This window comes from Chiloscyllium punctatum, chromosome X (genome assembly GCF_047496795.1).
Source record: "Chiloscyllium punctatum isolate Juve2018m chromosome X, sChiPun1.3, whole genome shotgun sequence".
Lineage (NCBI taxonomy): Eukaryota > Metazoa > Chordata > Chondrichthyes > Orectolobiformes > Hemiscylliidae > Chiloscyllium > Chiloscyllium punctatum.
Window position 1 is genome coordinate 11855130 of NC_092791.1, and position 23051 is coordinate 11878180.

The following is a 23051-nucleotide window of genomic DNA, read 5'->3' on the forward strand; positions in this document are numbered from 1 at the left end:
CCTTCCTGTAGCCGGTCATTTTAACACAGTGTCCTCACATGCCCACAGTGTCTGCCCTTGGCATGCTGCAGTGCTCCCGTGAATCACAGTACAAACTGGAGGAACAACATCTCATCCTCAGAGTAGGCACTTTCCAGCCTTCTGGTCTTCATATTGAGTTCAACACCATCAAATTGGGAACCAACTCCCTTTCCTTCCCTTTCCTTCCCTTTCTTTTAGCTTTACTTGTTACATTCTCTGCCACCTTCTCTCCCCTTCCCTCCCCCCCAGTGAGACTGCGTGTCCTTCCCTGTCGAGCAGGTAGACTCACCATTCTTACATTCCTATCACTTAATCTGAACTATCAACACCCTTTCGCCCCAGCACACCCCCCCAAACTATTGTATAAACACTGCGCCCTCCACACTTCACTTCAGCTTGAATGGAAGAGTCATTGCGACTCAAAACATTAGCTTGTTCTCTCTCCAGGAAGGCTGTCTGACCTGCTGGGACCTTCAGCATTTGTTGTTTTCAGTACACATTCCAGCATCTTCAGTAATTTGCTCCTACATGATCCAGTTGCCGTGGCCATAATAATACCATTCTCGATCAAACGTCTATCAATCCCTGATTTAAAATGATTATCTGAGATAGTATGAACTGCTTTTCATGGGAGAGAGCTCCTCAGCCTTACCACTTGTGTGAGGAATTGTTTCTAAACTTCTCTCCTGAATGGCGTGGCTCTGATTAACATTATCTCCTGTTTTCCTGGATTCTAGCACCAGTGGAAATAGTTTCTCAATATCTGTTCAAGCAATTCCTTTCACATCTTTGAAGCCTTATTCAAATCCCCTCGTAACCTGCAAAGTTCCAAGGAAGATAAACTTATTGTGTGGAATGTCTCTTCATAATTTAACCCTGGTTAAATTCCTGGTTACATTCTGGAGAAGCTGTGCTATATCCCTTCTGAAGCCAATATCAAGTTTCCAAAGTGTGGTACCCACACCTGGGTGGCACAGTGGCTCAGTGGATAGCACTGCTACAGCACAGTGCCAGGGTCCTAAGTTCAAATCCAGCCTCGGGCGACTGTCTCTGAGGAGTTTGCACATTCTCCCCGTGTCTGCGTGGGTTCCCTCTGGGTGCTCCAGTTTCCTCCCACGGTTCAAAGATGTGCAGGTCAGGTGAAATGGCCATGCTAAGTTGCCCATTGTGTTAGGTGGGAATGGGTCTGGGTGGGTTACTCTTCGGAGGGTCGGTGTGGACTTGTTGGGCCAAAAGGCCTGTTTCCACATTGTAGGGAACCTAATCTATTCTAAATGGTGCATTGTATTTTCTATGTGGTCTAGCCAGGCTTTGTACAGCTGTAAATAAACGCCCTTCTCTTTATATTCTAACTTGAAAGTTATGAAGCCTAACATTACCTTCGTTCTTTTGATCATGTTTTATGCGTGGCCACTAAATGTTAGTGAGTTGTGTGGATGGACCAGGTAATGTATAGTGGGTCATGTCCCTGCAGAAAAGCTCCCACTTCCAGGACTTATGGGCCAAGGAAAGTATATCCCTAATATGGCTAAGCAGGTTAAACATGAATTGGATGAAAGGTCACTGGACCTGAAACGTCCACAGATGCTGCTACACCAGCTGAGTTTCTCCAGCAACTTTTGTTTCAAATTTCGAGCCTTCGCAGTTCTCAGTTTTATTTTAGAATCCCTACAGTGTAGAAGCAGGCCATTCAGCCCAAGGAGTCCACACCAACCTTTCGAAGAACAATCCATCTACACCTATCCCTCTACCCCATCTCCATAATCCTGCATTTCCCATGGCTAATCCTCCTAGCCTGCACATCCCTGGACACTGCAAGCAATTTAGCATGGCCAATCCGCCCGAAAGTACACGTCTTCGGATAGTGGGAGGAAACCAGAGCACCTGGAGGAAATCCACACAGACACGGGGAGAATGTGCAAATGCCACACAGACAGTCACCCGAGGCAGGAATTGAACCGGGTCCCTGGTGCTGAGACAGCCGTGCTAACCACTGAGCCACCATACCACCCCAACATAGGTTAATTGTCAACTTTTAACTCTTTCCAATGTGCCTATGTAGATAAAATAGGACTAGGCCCCTCAGCCCTACAAGCTTCTCCATTGAATAAGATCATGGCTGATCCGGTTGTAACCTTGACTTCACATTCCCATCTACCCAGTAGTTAGTCAAGAGTCTATCTACTTCAACCTTCAAAATGAGGCAATAGCCACGTGGTCTTATCATTGGACTGTTAATCCAGCAATCCAGATAATTTTTTGGGGGTCCGGGTTCAGATCCTGTCATGGTGGAACTTGCATTTAATTTTTTTAAATCTGGCATTAAGAATCTAGTGATGTCAGGAAAAATCCATCTAGTTCACTAATGTTCTTTAAGGAAGGAAATTGCCATATTTACCTGGTCTGGCCGACATGTGACTCCAGACCCACAGCAATCTGGTTGACTCTTAACTGCCCTCAGGGCAACTAAGGATGGCCAATAAATGCTGGGCCTAGCTAACGATGCCTTCATCCTGTGAATGAATGAAAAAAAAGTCAATGATCCCACCTCCTCTGCTCCCTGGGTAAGACAGTTTGATGGACTCACAAACGTCTGAGAAAGAAAATCTCTGTCTTAAATGGGAGACCCTTATTTTCAAACAGTGACACCCCCCCCCCCCCCCCCCACACCCACCCCCATTCCAATCTCTCCCACATGGGGAAACGTCCTCTCTGCATCGACTCTTGGGGACCAAGGTGTCTTGCAGTTGGGGGCGGTGGGGAAGGGGATAGAAATTTGAAACATTCCCTCTTTTTGATCCACAATGGGTGGCCTGTGCTGTAATTTTGGTCACTCGCTTAATATATCAATGTATTTTTGTACTTTTATGCTCCCAAATATCATTGGCAAGCTTGGATGTAAGCCTCCCTATTGTATTAAAGGTAGAGTCACCATAGTCTTACCAGAGACTGCTCTGTCATTAGAGAGAAAGACTGGTGGTGCATTTAACCTGAGGGTCACCTCAGGCGAGAAGAGAGATTGCGGCGGAGAATCCTTCATGGCAACCCCAGCCAATGTGTTGAACCCGTGCTGTTGGCATCAGCCCATAATACAAATCAGCCATACAACATGGAAACAGACCCTTTGATCCAACCAGTCCATGCCAAACATGATCCCAAACTAAACTCATCCCACCTACCTGCTCCATATCCATCCAAACCTTTTTTATTCATTTGTGGACTTTTTTTGACAATCAACAAATGGTCATTTTTTTTAAAATATTGATTTCAAATTTCACCACCTGCCGTAGCAGGATTTGAACCCAGGACCCCAGAACATTACCAGGGTCTCTGGATTAGTAGTCTAGTGATAATGCCACTAGGCTGTCTCCTTCTATTCATTTGTATTTGCAGACGCATTCTACTTTGCTTAAAAAAGCATACAATCTGCAGGCAGTGAATCCATGTAACATTTTATAAATTCCTACTTTGGAAATAGAACCAGTCTGACTCCAGGTTGGGATACAGACAGACTCGAACCTCACACCTTTAGTGCATTGTCTGAGCTGAGATGGCACATTTTTTTATAAAACCTTCAGTTATCTCGAGAATGTGACTAAAAAGAAGTTCTGAGATTTCCGTACTAATGAACCAAAACCTGCAACCCCATTCTAAAAGATGAAAGACTTAACAGCAATCTAGGTTTGTTCAATATATTGCATCAATTGCATGACACTGTGATCTTTTGCTCTAAACTCTGTGTCTTATGATCCTGCTCCACAACTACCTGATGAAGGAGCAGCGCTCCGAAAGCTAGTACTTCCAAATAAACCTGTTGGACATGAATAACTACAGTATGAAAGAGCATGCTTAAGACAAAAAACAAACCTCTTTGTCAGTGCATTTGCTGGGATCATTGCTCCTGCATCACAAACCTCCAGCAAGAGAAATCCTAACATGTATTTTTCCTTAATTTTAAGGCCAGCATTTGTGTTCTTTAACAAACCTGTTCAAACACATCATGATGCACTCTGAGGCATGCAGAACCCAGATCTTCTAGCTCAGCAGCAGGGTCACTACCACTGCACCACAAGATGCCCTGTTTGCTATTGAACTGAGCGGCTTGTTTGGCCATCTCAGAATCAGCCAGAGTGCTGTGGGTCTGGAGACTAGACTGAGTAAGGATGACAGTCGTGACTAGATCGATGTTTACAATAATTGATGATGGTCACCATCATTGAGACTAGATTTATTGAGTTAAAATTATCAAATTCTATTAGCTGCTACAGTGATATTTGAACTCCTGCTCCCAGAGAGTTTTAGCCTCCGGTTCAGTGATGGAAACATAGGAACAGGAGTAGGCCATTCGACCTTTCAAGCCTACTCCACCATTCAATATGACCATGGTACATCATCCAACTCAGTCCCCTGTTCCTGCTTTCTCCCCCATACCCTTTAGCTCTGATCTTACCACTGACTCTGCCTTTTGTAACAAGACTTCCAGGAATATGACACGTCAGAGTTGCTTAGGGAAAATTGTGGGTTTTCAAAGGAGCCAAGACATTGGTCAATGTCCTAAAGCACATGACAATGTACAACAGAGAATTGGAACTTTGGGATGGTAATTGGGATCTTCAATCTGGTTTGCTGCTGTCCACATTTTGGACACACCCATCTGCGATAGATGATTTGGCCCAATGTCTGTGCTCCTCCAATTCTGGCCTCTTGCACACCTCTGATTTTCATCAATGCGCCATTGGTGATCATGCCTCCAGTTGCTGAGGCCAAAAGATCCAAATTCCCTCCCCTTTCTCATCTCCTTTAAGATGGAGATGAAGACGTTTTTCTTTCTGTCATCAGGCCATGGCGTCTGTTGAACTATCTTCCCCAGTGAGTGGCGGAGGTGGGCTCCTTGAAGATCTTTAAGATGGGGGTGGGAAAATGGATTCTTGATCAACGAGGGAGATAGTGGATATCAGGGGTAAGTAGGAATATTAGATCAAACATTGAATGGTGAAGCAGGCTCGAAGGGCCCAGTGGCCTACTCCTCTGCCTAATGATTATGCTCAGTAATCTCTACTTTCCTCCTTAATAACTCATGTCATTGACCAAACTGCCTGAATATACATTGAATGGCAGTGTCGGGTTTTGCATAGTAACACTCCTTAAGGAGCCGCTTGCGGCAGTTCATGATGTTTACGGTGCTACGTAAATGTACATTATTCTTGCCTGAGGGTTGTAAGTAACACTCACTGGGTTTGTATCCTCCAGGTGCAGAGTCCCATCACCCTCTCTGTTCAGGATGGTGCTGTGGGATCATTGGCTCACCCTCCAAACGGATTGCCACAGTCACCGATCACATCGATAGACACTGAGGAAGAAAAGAGGAGTGCCTTAGAAAAGAGTATGTAAGTGACTAACCTCCGCTTAAAAAATAAAGTGGTTGATTTGTATTCCATATCTCTCTGTATAACTCTCCACTGACCAAACCTGCCGAGCAGTAAACTGTTGGGATGGCTAACTGTTTGACACCATTGACTTCAAGGGAAGGTAACATGAGGTGACGACCCAATCCCATCAGCCTTCAGCTGGGGTGGGATTTTGTTAACATGAGCTTCTTCCCCCAGCTTCCCCCCCCCCCCCCCCCCCCTGCCACCACCATCACCATTGGATTTGTTCAAGACCTAATCTTAGCCCACATCAGTTACAGAGAAGCCCACCACAGTGGACCGGGCCTCCAGGGATGTCACCATTAGATCCAGACGTATGGTACCTGGGCAGCAATGAGGAAAGCCAAGCTGTCAGGAGAGACATGTAGCTGAGACCCCTCCAAAGCAGGGAGAGTGCCATACTGTCCGAAGAGCAAAAGGTGTTATTCTCGACATTGTGGACATTCTCTCACTGAAGTTTGGGATCTTGCTGTCCATAAATCGGATGGCATGTCTTTATTTTCTTATAGGCATGACAACAGTAACCTCAACTCCTGGGCTGTAAAATGTTTTGGGATGTCCTGAGATCACAAAAAGGTGCTATATAAATGCAAAGGTCCTGCGACAATGAAGAGAGCCCCTTTTGATCGATTGGCAGATTGGCCTCAGTCTGAACCCTGAGTGTTTTCCCTTTCCTGATTGTATTTAATTGAGAGATTGATTTAAATTATGCCTGGTGTTGTGATGGGTAATTCCAAGCCTATTCAACTCAAGTGTAAAAATGCTTAAGAATCATTTAAATTCATTGAATGAGTAATTTGGAGTTAGGATTCCCATTAAATAGTGTCCATCTAAAAATGATTAAACAGCAATGTTGTCATTAGCAATTATTCCCCATTATTTTCCATCTCAATTACACCACTTATTTGAATATTGTATGTGGATAATATCAAGAGAGGGAATTGTTTGGCAGGTTCCAGCCATTTACTTTATTAGGTACAAATGCTCTTAACAATTAGGAACAGAGGAACGAGAAGAGGCCATTCGGCCTCTTGGGACTATCTCACCATTCAGTAAAGTCACAACTGGTCTGTACCCTAACCCCATCTATTCACTTTCATCCCATAACTCTTAACACCCTAACCTGACACTAATCTATCAGGATGACACAACAAAGAACTGTAAATCAAACAAGAACAGAAATTGCTGGAGAGACTCTGGCAGCATCTGTGAAAAAGCAGAGTTAATGTTTCAGGTCCAGTGACCCTTCATCAGAACTAATCTATCAGTCTCAGATTTTACATTTTTAACTTAATCCCCCTGCCAGACTCAACCAACTTTTTGTGGTCTTTTCGTTTCCCTCACCACCCGCCTCAGACCCAGTCTAGCAGTGATGTCCTTTAGGACCCAACCAGCTCGATCAGTAATACTGCTGCTGAGCCACTCTTGGTGGTGAATGTAAAACTGCCCCACCCAGGGTACATTTTGTGTCCTTAACCACCCTCAGTGCTTCCTCTAAGTATTGTTCAACATGGAAGAGTACCGGTTCGTGAACTGAGGGAGGATGGTACGTGATAATCAGCAGAAGGTTTACTTGCCTGTGCTTGACCTGATGCCATGAGACTTCATGGGGTCTTGAGTCAATGTCGAGGACTCCCAGGGCAACTTCATCTGACTGTATACCACTATGCCACCATCACCGCTAGATCTGTCCTGCTGTTGGGGCAGAACATATCCAGGGATGGTGATGGTGGTGTCTGGGACATTGTCTGTCAGGTATAATTCTGTGAGTATGACCATATCAGGCTGGTGCTTGACTAGTCGGTGAGACAGCTGTCCCAATATTGGGTGGCCCATCTGGCTTCATACCTATTTACCTTTCTGTATCAGTTCCATGCCTGTGAGTGGCTTGCAAGGCTATTTCAGAGGACAGTTAAGAGTCAACCACATTGCTGTGGATCTGGAGTCACATGTAGGCCAGACGAGGAAAGGACGGCAGATTTCCTTCCCAACAGAACATTACTGAGTCACATTAGTTTTTACAATAATATGGTAGTTTCATGGTCACCATTACTGCAGCACTAAACTCATTAAATGCTTTATGTTGCTAATAATGTCTGTTCTTTCATCACAGGTATGTACTACAAGAACTTGTAGAAACAGAAAAATTATACGTGGCCGACTTGGGTTTTATAGTGGAGGTACAACTTATTTTTATAATTTTAATATCATCAATTTCTGAATTGTCAGGCTATTTAGATAACTTTGCATTGCTAGACCATAAGAGGTAGGGGCAGAGGTAGGCCATTCGGCCCATTGAAGCTGTTCTGCCATTCAATGGATTGTGTCTGACCTAATAAGCTTCAACTCCATTTTCCTGCCTTTTCCCCATAATCCCTCCATTCCCCTTCCTGATTAAACATCTCTCTGTCTCAGCCTTGAATATACTCACTGACCCAGCCCCTACAGCCCTCGGTGGGAAAGAATTCCACAGACTCACTCCCCTCTGAGGGAAGAAATTCCTCCCCATCTCTGTCTGCAATGGGTGACCCCTTATTCTGGGATTGTACCCTCTGGTCCTAGACTCTCCCACGAGGGGAGACACCTTTCTTCATCCATCGGTGTCTGGGACATTTTGCTACATTAATAGCCCCATATAAATACGAATGTTTGATATGGTGACCACTGTACATCACCACGCTGTGGAGAAATTAACGTAGGCTTGATATTTGTTGTCAGTCAATCCTGTTAAATTTCTCCTCTGCGTGTTAATGCTCAAAATTTTGTCAGGAAACCATTCACTGTTGTGGCAGCGTTATCCATATACCGGAAGGAATATTCAAGCAGTTGATGGGACACTGAACCCAGCAACTGTTTGGGCTATACTCAAGCAAACTGTGACCCTCCAGGCTGGTCAGCTGACCTCTGCAACACTGGCTGAATACCTTTGTTGGTTGGACACTGGGGCCTCGAATCATAGAGATGTCCAGCACGGAAACAGACACTTCAGTCCAGCTCGTCCATGCTGACCAGATATCCTAAATTAATCTAAATTTGCCAGCACTTGGCCCATATCCCTCTAAACCCTTCCTATTCATATACCCATCCAGATGCCTTTTAAACGCTGTAATTGTACCAGCCTCCACCACTTCCTCTGGCAGCTCATTCCATACACGTACCACCCTCTGTGTGAAACAGTTGCCCCTCAGATCCCTTTTATATCTTTCCCCTCTCACCCTAAACTTATGCCCTCTAGTTCTAGACTCCCCCACCCCAGGGAAAAGACTTTGTCTATTTATCCTATCCATGCCCCTCATGATTTTATAAACCTCTATAAGGTCACCCCTCAGCCTCCGATGCTCCAGGGAAAACAGCCCCAGCCTGTTCAGTCTCTCCCTATAACTCAAACCCTCCGATCCCAGCAACATCCTTGTAAATCTTTTCTGAATCCTTTCAAGTTGCACGACATGCTTCCTAAGGCAGGGAGACCAGAGTTGAACACAGCATTCCAACAGTGGTCTAACCAATGTCCTGTACTGCTGCAACATGACCTTCCAACTCCTAAACTCAGTGCACTGAACAATATAGGCAAGCATTCCAAGCACCTTCTCTTCCCTATCTGCCTGCGACTCTGCTTTCAAAGAATTATGAACCTGCACACCTCAGTCTCTTTGGCTGGCAACATTCCCCAGGACCCTACCATGAAGTATATAAGTCCTGTCCTGGTTTGCCTTATCAAGATACAACATCTCACATTTATCTAAATTAAACTCCATCTGCCACTTCTCAGCCCATTGGCCCACCTGATCAAGATTCGTTGTAATTACAGGTAACCTTCTTTGCTGTACACTACACCTCCAATTTTGGTGTCATCTGCAAACTTACTAACCATGCCTCTTATAGTCACATCCAAATAATTTATATAATGACTTAATGGTTTCTATTTCGTCGTTCCAAAAATCCTTCAGCAGTAGCTTCTAATTGCAATTTGTACTTTGATACCATTAAGCAAGAGTAGGACATCATCCTTTCTTGCCCTGCCATTCAGAGTGACTATCAAGGCTTTCTTTTTCCCTCTTCCAGGGCTACATTGCAACAATGAATGAAAAAGGAGTCCCTGAAGACATGAAAGGGAAAGATAAAATAGTATTTGGGAACATTCATCAGATCTATGAATGGCACAAGAAGTAAGAACTCTCCGTTGCCAGCAAATCGCTGCCAGCATGTTGTAATATAAAAAGGCTTTTTTCAGTTGGTTACAAATATCTGTCTTGTTTGATAATGTGAGGATAGGGTAAGCCATTACATCATTTAGGTATCCAATACCTTGCTTGTAGAGTTGGGTGTCTTGTCTTGGTGGCTCAGTGGTGAGCACTGCTGCCTCACAGCACTAGGCACTCGGATTTGATTCTACCCTTGGGTAACTGTCTGTGTGAAATTTGCACATTCTCCTCGTGTCTGCGTAGGTTTGCTCTGGGTGCTCCGGTTTCCTCCCATAGTCCAAACTTGTGTAGGTTAGGGTAGATTGGTCATCCTCAATTACCCATAGTGCCCAGGGATGTGCAGGCTAGGTGGATTAGTCATGGGAAATGCAGGGTTATGGGGTGGGTCTGGGATATGCTTCAGAGGGGTGGTATGGGCTGAAAGGCCTGCTTCCACACTGGAGGGATTCTTTGAATTGCCTCTTAAAAGGCGACACAATGGACCTTGCCCTTTGATGATTGGGACTTGAGCTTCAGATTCAACACAAGTGAAGAGAGTGACTGTCTTTCCAGGTTCTGTAGCTTCAGGTAGTCAGAACCCAAATCCCAGTGAGTGCTGATTGGTAATACCTAACAATCCATAGCCCCATAGCACAAAGATACTCCTCAATTGACAGTTCTGCTCAGGAAACTCCACCTCACTACTCTTCTGCAATCACAGTGGAGGTCTGGTAATGAGACAGGGTCAAAGGTGCCTCGCTCTGTGTTGAATTTCACAGTACTTAATCAAGATTTGAAGTTGGAATAGTCCATTGCTTTAAATGTCGAAATCATTGTTTCTTCACTCAGTTGACTGAACTGGCCTTTCTGCAGATTTTTTGATCGATACATTGTCCTTTAAGAGGAGGTAGCTGGCAAATGAAGGAATGGGTGAATGCGGTCGAGACTTTGCTCAGTTTGGCAGGGTAGGATTGGGGCCAGAGGTGGACTTCCAGCCCAGAGACAGGAATACATCTTCAGGCCGAAAGGCCTCACTCTGTGGCTCGACAATTGTATGGCACTCACCGAATTGGCATACATGACTTCTCACTTCTGATGTCAACTGTCACTATCAGTCCCAACAACATATTCTTCCTGCAGGTTAGTTTTGGCATTACACCAGAGCCCAACCCATTCACATTCATATCTCTTCAATCTTTTATGATTGGTTACTTTTCCAAATTACACATTCTGCTCAGTGCTGCTCTGTCGGAGATGTCATCCTGTGGATGGGACGTTAACTGGGGACCCATCTGCCCTCTCAGATGGATGTAACAGTTTCCACTGCGCTAGAGCTGGATGAGATCTGCCTTTGTGTCCCGGCTAATATTTATTCTCCCAGCAACATTCCTAAAACCACCAAAGCAAAATCCTGCAGATGTTGAAGATCTGCAACAAAAAACAGAAAGTGCTAGGGAAACACAGTTCTGGCAGTATCTGGGGAGAGAGAAACAGAGTTCACATTTCGAGTTCGGTACGACTCTTCTTCAGCACTTTCTGCTTTTATTTATCATGAGAAACAGATCAGTTCATCAGTATACCATTTCTGTAGGAGCTTGCTGTGCATAAATTGGCTATTGAGCATTTGGAATGGCCTGAGGTGGATGAAAGGCCTTTGTAACCTCTTCCCTTTGTAGGGAATGCTTTAATGAGGCACTGCCTTCCTCAGAAAATGTTTTGACCTTTTGTTTTTGTCTTAAGCCCATCCTATTTCTATTGTGATTCTATTTTAGGAATGGTGAATACTCCACTTGCTGTCCGGGGCTGACCTCAGACTTAGCAGTGGTAGATATTCTTGAAATTGGCCAGAGCTCACTTTGGGTAAAAGAGGGAAATGCTTGACCACCATCCCATCAGCCTCGTTTGACGTGTGTCTCTGTGCCTGTGTATCTGTCTCTGTGTCTATCAGATAAGCCTGCGGTTAGCAGTGCTGTAGTCCACTGACATTTGGTGCCAAATTTCAGACCTCATGAATTGACCAAGTCAGTGATAATAAGGCCATAGGTTCTGGGAATTGGAGGGAGGAAACTCAACGGCCCCTGAAAGTGGGATCAAGGATCATAATGTTCAATTCGCTCTCACAAACTTTGTGCTGCTTGCAAACTGGCTGGATGTGGGGAGGGTAATACCTTGAAAAGCGCACAAATCCAGTGGCTACAAGGGTAAATTCTGGGAATCCTGCAGCGGGTAACTCCCCAAAGCCTGTCCCATCACCTACAAGGCACAAGTCAGGAGTGCAATGGAATACTCCCCACTTGCCTTGGATGGGGGCAACTCCAACAACACTCAGGAAGGTTGACACCATCCAGGACAAAGCAGCCGCTTGATTGGCCCCACATCCACAAACATCTACGCCCTCCCCCACCGACGCTCAGTAACAGCAGTGTGTACCATCTACAAGATGCCCTGCAGAAATTCACCAAAGATCCTCAGACAGCACCTTCCAATCCCACGACCACTTCCATCTAGAAGGACAAGGGCAGCAGATACATGGGAACACCACCCTCTGCAAGTTCCCCTCCGAGCCCCTCACCATCTTGACTTGGAAATATATCACCGTTCCTTCAGTGTCACTGGGTCAAAATCCTGGAATTCTCTCCCTCAGGGCATTGTGGGCCAACCCACAGCACATGGACTGCAGCGGTTCAAGAAGGCAGCTCACCCCCACCTTCTCAAGGGGACAACTTGGGATACAACGAATGGCAGTGATACCCACATATAATGAAATAATACAAAAGAAGAAACTAGATAGCATGCTCCAAGATTCTCCAATGCATTACTGGAGGCTTTTGTAATGCTTAGTAGAGAGATGCTGTTCCCCCTCAGGAGCTAGGGAATGTCTGGGTCAATGTTTGAGGAGATAGTTGGAGCGGGTAATCATTGTGATTGATGCCAATTGTACCAGTCTCGCCTCAAACTTCTGGATGTAGTGCTGGAAAAGGTTGAATGATCTTACATGAGTGGTCAAGGTCATTGAATGCATCTTCAAATGCCACATCCTTACCGGTCTCACACTGCCTCATTCTCAACATCCCCTTCAATCACTTTGCAGCATTCTCCACTGAACATAACTCACAGCTTCACCCCTCTCTCTCTCTCTCTCTCTCAGTTCCTATTGCTGCGAGCCTCACACTCACAGCTTGCACACTCAACTTTGGCAGGTGCACTCTCTGACACCCCTCTGCTAGGTGAACCCTCTGCTGCAGCAGCAGCACCTCATTGGTGGGAATAGGCATGGCTGTAGGTTGGCACTCTCATGAAAGAGAGGGCATTGACAGTCGCTGGCTTGGCCAGCATTGGGACCAGGTCCAGTTGCACCATTGAGGCTGGCAGCACTGTTACCACCAAGGCTAGAGGATACCCTAGCATTCCAGTCCCGCTCCTCCACAGATCACAACATCAAATAAAAACACTTCCTCCAGTTAGCAGAATGACCAGTGAAGTACCTTACCTACATTGGATTTTAAACAACGAGGTCGATCGATCAGGCTTCTTAATAAATACTCATTTCTATAAATGGCCCCAACACACACACTTTATTTCTCTCTCTCTCTCTCTCTCTCTCTCTCTCTCTCTCTCTCACACACACACACACACACTCACACTGACACAGTCTTGAAAAAAATAGAGGGAAAAAGAACAGACTTCTCTACAGTGATTAGCTGTCTGGAAAAAAAAACACTTTGGCCAAAGGATTATTCTTGAAGGCAAAATGATTAGGTGTAGGATGTTCTGGAGTCTGTTACTCTGCTGTTGTGACATGTGAGGTCAGTAATTGCACATGCTGTCTCTGAAATCACACAGACACGGGAAATACTATCTTACTGCATTTAATCAGAGAGTCATTCAGCATTGAATCAGCTCCTTCGGCCCATCTCATCCACGCTGACCAACAAATATCAAACGATACTAATCCCATTTACCTGCACTTGGTCCAGAGTCTACTATGCCCTAGCATTTCAAATACTCCTCTCGATGGTTCTTAAATGGTGAGAGTACCTGACCCCACCACCCTCTCAGGCAGCACATTCCATATTTCTACCACCCTCTGGGGGAAAGCATTTTCCTCAGATCTCCTCGAAACCACTTGCTCCTCACCTTAAACCTCTGCCCTCTAGTCTTAGGCACATCTACCAAGAGAAAAAAGATTCTCCAGATCTACTATGTCTATCCCTTTCATAAATTCTGTGTACCTTAATGTTGAAATGTTTCTTCAAACACTCTTTTGAAAAAACCAAATAAATTCCACCCTTATCAAGAAGGTTTTCCTTTCAGAAATGGGACATGAGTCAGTTGGACAGTTTGTCCTTAGAAACAAACAAACTGCAGATGCTGGAATCCAAGGTAGGCAGGCACGAGGCTGGAAGAACACAGCAGGTCAGGCAGCACCAGGTGGTGGAGAAGTCCATGTTTGGGAGTCCTGAAGAAGGGCTACACCTGAACAGTTTGTCCTTAGCAGGCTTTCCTCCAAATACACCAGATAAACCTCTCCAAACCAGTTACTGTTCATAAAACAGCCCCAGTAGGAGTCTACAGCAAAGCATTTTGGTATCACCAGCCATGTGATTTACAGAAAGCCAAGTTAAAAAAAAGAAACTATAATGTCCACAGTGGACTTGCTATGACCTCCTAAAAAAAACTCTCCAGGTATTTCCATCAGTCCTGCAATAAATGACTTTTACACAATCCTTCAAAGGGTTTGACGTCACAAGTTTTTATAGCAGTGTGATCCATCTGCCCACATCTCGCCTTCTCCTCATCCCACAACCACTTCTGGTTTATATACACTGTACAGAGGAACCTCGATTATCCGAATGAGGTGGGCGGGCAGTATTTCATTCGGGTAATTCATCATTCGGTTAGTTGATTTCCTTTGGGGCTTGGGGTTTTCTGGTAAGTCTGCTCCACGTTCAGGAGACTAGGCAGCATGCGAGGCCCCAGCCCCTGCCTGTCCCCCCCAACCCTGTCCCCAACCCCATCTGCCCTCACCCCTCCCCCAACTCAGTCCACCCCCCACACCCCCACCCCCCCAGGCAGCCGGACTGGACACTAACCGTAAGACTACTGCTGCCTTTGTGGGATAAGTCTCCAAATAGCGCGCACGCACACAACGTTTTACTGCAACTTTTTGACAGGTCCCACCTTTGCCCTGTACGGGACAATGTTGGAGAGATTATCTGGAGAAGGAGGATTGAGGGTACACCCCTTTAGAACTCCACGGAAAGTGTGGGGACAAAGAGAGAGAGAGAGAGAGAGGTCAGTCATTTGGAGACTGTGCCTGGACCGACCAGGACTGTTCTCGGCAGCAGTGAGCCGACTTTGTTTTTAATCATTGTACCTGGAAACAAAAGACACGATCAGGATTGAAACAGCTCTTTGACGTAATGTTTCTAACGGGACCTTGAGATCCCCTTCGGTTAATCCAAAATTGGGATAATTGAGGTTCCTCTGTACATGGTGTTTGCTTTCATACACCCAACCCCACCTCCTGCCTCCCCTCACCACACCACCACCACCCCTCCTCTGTCTTTAAGTTGGCAGATGCCCTAGAACCACCACCTTGGCCAGGTAGTAGTGTGAGTGTCATAGAATTGCAGAATCCCTACAGTGCGGAAATGGAAATTCAGCCCATTGAGTCCACACCAACCCTCTGAAGAGCATCCCCCCTTTGCCTGTCCGTGTAACCCCGCATTTCCCAGACAGAGTGAAGGACTGATGATGGAAACTTGCTGTCACTCTCTCATAGTCATTGGCACCAGCTCAAACCAGCATTGTGCGTATGTAAAGATTGGCAGAGAGGTGTGACCCACCAGTGGTGAGATGCCAGAGCAGGAGTGGCATTTGGACAGACAGCTAGACAGATACATGAATGGATAGGAGGCAGAGGGATACAGACCCTGAGAAAATAGGCAACGGGTTTAGGAAGAGGATCTGGATTGGCGCAGGCTTGGAGGGTGGAAGGGCCTGTTCCTGTGCTGGAATTTTCTTTGTTCTTTGAAGGGGCCAAGGATTGAGTGGGTGCTGGCTCTCAGGACAGTTGAGGATCCAGGTTGGGCAGCCGTGCTACACCCCCTGGGGGTGCCACTGTGTAGGAACCCAAGGCTGGGCAAGTACACTTGCAAGGGCACCAAGGGCATGCCAAAGGTGTGTTTGGATGACCTCTGCCTGAAATATTGGAGGTTAGGTTGGATGGAATTGGGATGAAAGGGTCGGTTTGATCTCGGACCGATGGCCAGGAGGGTACTGTGATCCCCAGAGGAGAGGGAGCCTAGGAAGTCCGGGAAGCAATGGAACAACATCCAGAGGTTTCTGCTCGTAGGAACTGAGGCTGAGTGAGACACTCATGGGTATCACATTGGCAATGTCTTCAGTCTCCCTCTCCTCATTCTGCTCTTCCTCCTCATCATCATCTTTCTCCTCCTCCCAACTCTTCTCCCTCTTTATATGCCTCCTCTTGTTCTCCACCTTTCCCCGTCTCCATCTTCCTCCTCCCCCCCTTTCTCCTCCCCTCCTCCCTCTGGCTTCCTCCTCTCCCTTCTGCCTCCTCTTTCCTCCTCCTCTCCCTACATATCCTCCTACTCCTCTTTCTCTATCTCCTTCCCTCCCTCCACCCACTTCACCTTACACCTGTCCCTCTTTATCCACCTTTCCCCCCCTCCTCCGCCCTCCCCTCCCTCCCTCCCTCCTTCCGTTGGCAGATTGAGATTAAGCTCTCTGATCAGCCAGTCATCGGGCTCTCTCTGAGCAGATGTTGCAGCTGAAAGTCTGTTGGCGCAGACTGAACACTGCCATGGCTGCTGCCCAGATAGCGGGCATTGCCCCAGCATGTTACGCTGAGCATCAGGGCATACCAACTGAGCAGTCAGTGAGTGGCAGCCTTGACTGGTGCAGAACCTCTCAACCCTCGGACACATGCCATCTTCAAAACCACATGTGGCCAGTAGGTGTCTGTGGTGCCAAGGGCCAGCCTGCCATATCTGCCCCTGGGCATAGCATCCTCTCTCCTGCTGTTCAGAGCTTCTATCCACTTGCCTGATCCAGTGAGCTCAGAGATGCTAGCTATGTCACCTGCACCAACCTGGAATAATTCTGACAACCAAACAATGACAGGACTGTTGGCATCATCATCCTTCCTGAGTGCACATCGGCTTTGAGAACCAAAATGGTGAGGTCTAAAATGGCAGTGCCAGTGTTAAATCTGAGTGATGTCATTAGATGCCAACTTTGCATACATACTACCTCCTAATGAATGCCCTCCCCAAGATGGCGCTCAGGGTGGGACACACCACAAGTGAGTCCAGGTGACACAAATGCCTTTTTTGGGGGTGAGTGGGAAGGTGGTGGGCTAGCCATTCCCTTTGTCTGTCCTTGCCATGGACGTGTACCTGAATTCTTTTATGGCTCAGTTTACAGTTTTCCTTGCAGTCTCCGATTCCAATGTCACTGAGTCAGATCCATTCTAACCCCACAGAAAAGGCTCTACCCCAAATCAGTTGCTTCTCCTCTCGATTGCTCCCTGCCCTTTTCCATAGCCAGCCTTAACTTTATCACCAAAGACCGAAACAAAACATCGCCAGAAATGTTCAACAGGTCGAACAGCATCTGTGAAGGGAAGCAGAGTTTACGTTTCAGGTAGATGACATTTCATCAGAACCCATTGATATTACGATCACTGTTTCCTAACTGCTGCATCACTGACACTTGATCCAGCTCACTCTCCCAACCCAGATCTGGCAATGCCTCCTTCTAGATTAGACAGAAAATAGACTGATCTACAAAATTCTCCTGAACACACTACAAACATTCCCTCCTGCCCCACTCCTTGCACTATTAGCATACATTAGGATAATTTAAGTCACCCATTATAATTACTGGACTTATAACTACAACCTCCTCCTGTCCTATCTCCCTCCCCCCTGCCACCACAGTGTCAGTATTCTGGTTCATTGAATCATAGAATTTCACAATACAGAAGGAGGCCACTTGATCCGTCATGTCTGTACATGTTTGAATTAGTTTTCATTCACATCCCACCTCTGCCTGCCCCTCCCTTACTCCTGATGACCAGCACTGTACAGGTATTCCTATCCAAATCTGAGGTGTCTGACTTCAGCTCAGCACCAACTGTGTGGGGTCAACAGAAGAGGGAGAAGAGAGAAGCTGTTATTTTGAGTAGAGTTAAGTAAGGATACAAACTGGTGCCAGTGGGAACTGGGTTTGGGGAAAGTTGGGGGGGGGGGGGGGGGGGGGGGGTGTGGGAGCAGCATCATGGAAGGAGAGAGAGTGTTTGAAGGGGTAAGGAGAGGGACAGGTTGGACAGTACAGGGAGTCTGAGTGAACTGAGAATGGGTGGCGGGTGAACAGGTTGCTATGGAGAAAACACTGAAGGGAAATGACAGTATGGCTGACATGTTGAAAACCGCCATGTTGCTTTTTTTATTGTGATGATTGGCCCTTGGAATGCTTTACTTCGCCAAACAGGCTATCGCATAGTTAAAAAGATGTCATGCAGAGCACAAAATTGTTTAAAAAGCAATCAAAACTCCCAGTTTTCAAAGCAAAACTGTGAAATGTTTGAAGGCAGTTGCTATCAGGCATCTCCCTACCTTTCCCCAGAAATGACACACCAATTTATCTAGATGCAATCTGGGGGGGTTGGGGGGAGACAACATTTGGAGCAATATGTTCTAGTGTAAATTTTTCCAATTTTAATTCTGACTGAAATGGGCAAAGTATTAATTCTCCATCTGCTATTTGGCAAACGTCTTTTTTTAAGCCAAGGAAAATTATTGAAACTTCTTATCTTGCCGCTAATTGACAAAATAATTTGCCACTGGGAGAAAGTGCTTTTAAAATATAAAGGGAAGGGATTCCTATATGGTAAATTAGAGAACAGGCTTCATTTTAAAAATCCCCTTCCATTTTCGGCCAAAGAATTGGAAAATGCATTCTTCCAGACTTCTTCAAAATTAAACCTTCTGGATGACAGGCAATATTCCCGGTCTCCGTGTTGGGTAGTGTGCTCAAAAACGGCTCCTGCCCATCCTTTCCCCTCCAAAGATAGAATATTGAATTGGGTCATCTCTTAAGCTCCAAGTCAATATTCCATTGCACTTCCAGTGAGATTATTTGTGTTCCTGTCATAGACTTGTCTTTGGGTTGTGTTTTGGACTGTCCACTTTTTTTAGAGCTGATGGCTGTCAAGTCATCTTTAAGTGAGACTCTGACTGGAAGCTCAAAAAGGACTTAATAGCTGCAACATTATAAGCGAATTACGTAGTATTTACAGGCCATTTGGTCCAATTTCTCCATGCTGGCACACAGACATCCACCCACTCTACTTCTCATTAAATCCTCTGGAGGCCGGAGAAGGGTAAAAAGGGGGAATATGACCAGGGGGAGACAAATAGAGAGCCACAAAAGTGTCCCTGTTAAAACAGGAATTCCATTCTAATATTTGACAAGGTGTTTGGCTTGAGTTCTTGACTGGGTTTATTCGTGACTGCCTTACCTTGATGGACCGTGGTTTGTGAACTCCCTGACAACATCTTCTCTTTGCCTACACTATCAAACCATTCGTTATCTTAATTTGATGGCATTGATTTTGTGAAGGAACTGGCTTAACATGAGGCAAAGCACTGTTTGGGGAATGACTTTAGCACTGCCGGTGTTAATTCTGCTTGTCTACACTGAGGTAAAGCAGTGCTACACCTCTGAGGTAATGTGCAGAGCAAATATTACCTTAGTTTATTATCTTAAAGCACGACCCACGTGCGTGTTAAATCCCATCTCACTCACTCGAATTTATCACTCCGACATGTTGTACCAGAGGGAATCCTGCAAGTGATGATGTGCAGGGCAGCTTATTATTTTAAATTATCTGTCTTCCATTCGCAGCTATTTCTTAGCAGAGCTGGAGAAATGCCTGGAGGAGCCAGAGAGACTAGCCGAGCTCTTCATAAAACATGTGAGTCGTCAGTGTGTCTGCTCGCATACTTGAAATACCTAAAGCAACCCACTCCCCCATCTCCTCATTCCTCTCCTGTTCCTCCACCACCCACCCCCTCCTTTCACTTTCAGCCGCTGCGCAAATGGATTCAGGATTTCGATTGAGGCCTCAGTGGGGGTGAGTGGGCCCTCAGCTTCCCTTTGACCCTCACAGTCAGAGGGGTTGTCACTTTCACCTGCTGAGAACACGGGTCAGAGATGCTCTCGTTCAGTGTGAGGTGTTACATGCTGCCTCAGGCCTGGTGCGGCCTATACTCATGAACCATCGCACTCCGCAGACGTCCTGCTTGCTAATATGCCAACCCTCTCTGAATAGGTCTCAGAAAATGGCAGACTGATTTTGAGAGACTAAAAGTGTCGGGAGGTACAGTGAGAGAGAGGGAGAGATCAGCCGACATTGTGTTGGATGGCAGAATGGGCTGAGTGGCCCACTGTTGCTTCCATTTCCTGTGTTTCCCCTGCCTGCCACCCTCCCACTCACCAAATCTCTCACTCACCTCATTCACACTCAGCATCTCCCTCCCGGTCATCAACCCTCACCCTCACCTCCCTTCTCAACCCTCCCACTCGGACAGGGAGTGAGAGGGATGGGAGTGAAAGGAAGAGGGAAACAGTGAGAGAGGGAGTGAATGAGAGAAGGAGAGAGACAGAGTGAGCTTTGAAGGAGTGAGCAGGAGTGAGTGGGAGAAGGAGGCAGAGGGAGTGAGTAGGAGGACAAGGGAGGGGAGGAAGTAGGTCTGGGAATAAATGGGAGCGGGATGGAGAAGGGGATGGAGAGTGAGCAGGTGAGGGAGCAAGAAGGAGAGAGAGGGAGTAAGCAGGAGAGGGAGAGAGGGAGTGAATATGAGAGGGAATGAGTCGGAGAAGGAGGGAGTGAGTGGGAGAGGGAGCGAGAGGGAAGACGGAGGCAGAGGGAGTGAGCGGGAGGATGAGGGAGAGAAATGGAGTGGGAATAAATGGGAGAGGGAGGGAGTAGGGGAGGGAGAGTGAGCAGGTGAGGGAGCACGATGGAGTGAGTGGGAGATGGAAGGAGAGGGAGTGAGCAGGAGGGGGAGGAAGAGGAAGTTAGCAGGAGAGGGAGTGAGACGGAGGGAGTAGGAGAGTGAAGAGTGGGAGAAGGAGAGAGAGTGAGTGAGAGGGAAAGGGAGGGAGAGAGAGAGGGAGTGAAAGGGAGAGGCAGTGAGTAGGAGTGAGTGGGAAAGGGAGTGAGAGGGAAAGGGAGGGAGAGGGAGTGAGAGGGAGAGGGACTGAGTGGGAGAAGGAGGGAGTGAGTGGGAAAGGGAGGGAGAGGGAGTGAAAGGGAGAGGCAGTGAGTAGAGTGAGTGGGAGAGGGAATGATGGGAGAACAAGGGAGTGAGAGGGAGAGGCGGTGAGTGAGTGGGAGGGAGAGGGAGTGAGTGGGAGAGGAAGAAGGAGGGAGTGAGTGGGAGAGGGAGTGAGAGGGAGAGGCAGTGAGCAGGAGAGGGTGAGGGAGTGAGTGGGAGGAGGGAGTGAGTGGGAGAGGCAGTGAGCAGGAGAAGGTGAGGGAGTGAGTGGGAGAGGGAGGGAGAGGGAGTGAGTGGGAGCGGGAGTGAGTGGGAGAGGGAGTGAATGGGAGAGGGAGTGAGAGGGAAAGGGAGTGAGTGGGAGAGGGAGAACGAGGGAGGGAGAGGGAGTTAGTGGGAGAGGGAGTGAGAGGGAAAGGGAGTGAGTGGGAGAGGGAGAAGGAGGGAGTGAATGGGAGAGGGAAAGGGAGTGAGTTGGAGAGGGAGAAGGAGGGAGTGAGTGGGAGAGGGAGTGAATGGGAGAACGAGGGAGTGAGTGGGAGAGGGAATAGAGACAGTGAGCAGGAGAGAGTGAGGGAGTGAATGGGAGGGAGAGGGAGAGGGAGTGAGTGGGAGTGAGGGAAAGGGAGTGAGTAAGAGAGGGAGAAGGAGGGAGTGAGTGGGAGAGGGAGTGAGTGGAAGAGGGAGAAGGAGGGAGTAAGTGGGAGAGGGAGAAGGAGGGAGTGAGTAGGAGAGGGAGAAGGAGGGAGTAAGTGGGAGAGGGAGTGAGTGGAAGAGGGAGAAGGAGGGAGTAAGTGGGAGAGGGAGAAGGAGGGAGTGAGTAGGAGAGGGAGAAGGAGGGAGTGTGTGAGTGGGAGAGGGAGTGAGAGGGAAAGGGAGTGAGTGGGAGAGGGAGAAGGAGGGAGTAAGTGGGAGAGGGAGTGAGTGGGAGAAGGAGAAGGAGCGAGTGAGTGGGAGAGGGAGTGAGAGGGAGAAGGAGGGAGCAGGAGAGGGTGAGGGAGTGAGTGAGAGAGGGAGTGAGTGGGTGAGGGAGTGAAGGGGAAAGGGAGTGCGCGAGAGAGGGAGTGAGTGGGAGAGGGAGTGAGAGGGAGAAGGAGTGATTAAGGGGGAGAAGGAGTGAGCAGGAGAGGGAGAGGGAGTGAGTGGGAGAAGAAGTGAGCAGGAGAGGGTGAGGGAGTGATTGGGAGAGGGAGTGAGTGGGAGAAAGAGTGAGTGAGAGGGAGAAGGAGTGAGCAGGTGAGGGTGAGAGGGAGTGAGTGGGTGAGGGGGAGAGGGAGTGAGTGGGTGAGGGAGTGAGTGGGTGAGGGGGAGAGGGAGTGAGTGGGTGGCGGGACAGGGAGTGAGTGGGAGAGGGAGTGAGTGGAAGAGGGAGAAGGAGGGAGTAAGTGGGAGAGGGAGAAGGAGGGAGTGAGTAGGAGAGGGAGAAGGAGGGAGTAAGTGGGAGAGGGAGTGAGTGGAAGAGGGAGAAGGAGGGAGTAAGTGGGAGAGGGAGAAGGAGGGAGTGAGTAGGAGAGGGAGAAGGAGGGAGTGTGTGAGTGGGAGAGGGAGTGAGAGGGAAAGGGAGTGAGTGGGAGAGGGAGAAGGAGGGAGTAAGTGGGAGAGGGAGTGAGTGGGAGAAGGAGAAGGAGCGAGTGAGTGGGAGAGGGAGTGAGAGGGAGCAGGAGAGGGTGAGGGAGTGAGTGAGAGAGGGAGTGAGTGGGTGAGGGAGTGAAGGGGAAAGGGAGTGCGCGAGAGAGGGAGTGAGTGGGAGAGGGAGTGAGAGGGAGAAGGAGTGATTAAGGGGGAGAAGGAGTGAGCAGGAGAGGGAGAGGGAGTGAGTGGGAGAAGAAGTGAGCAGGAGAGGGTGAGGGAGTGATTGGGAGAGGGAGTGAGTGGGAGAAAGAGTGAGTGAGAGGGAGAAGGAGTGAGCAGGTGAGGGTGAGAGGGAGTGAGTGGGTGAGGGAGTGAGTGGGTGAGGGGGAGAGGGAGTGAGTGGGTGAGGGAGTGAGTGGGTGAGGGGGAGAGGGAGTGAGTGGGTGGCGGGACAGGGAGTGAGTGGGTGAGGGAGTGAGGGGGAGAGGGTGAGGGAGTGAGTGGAGAGAGAGTGAAATGGACAGAGGGAGTGAGGG

At 47.7% G+C, this 23051-nt stretch overlaps 1 protein-coding gene across 4 annotated transcripts in view; it reads left to right on the top strand.

The window, feature by feature from the left end:
• The window catches only part of LOC140471214 (rho guanine nucleotide exchange factor 25-like), a 346706-nt gene that overhangs the window by 271644 nt on the left and 52011 nt on the right, over positions 1–23051 (top strand). For all 4 annotated transcript variants that reach the window (XM_072567136.1, XM_072567138.1, XM_072567137.1 and 1 more), the window contains 4 exons: positions 5272–5408; positions 7564–7630; positions 9513–9616; positions 19568–19637. In XM_072567136.1, the coding sequence (XP_072423237.1) occupies positions 5272–5408; positions 7564–7630; positions 9513–9616; positions 19568–19637 (378 nt within the window). The remainder of the gene's footprint in view (positions 1–5271; positions 5409–7563; positions 7631–9512; positions 9617–19567; positions 19638–23051) is intronic.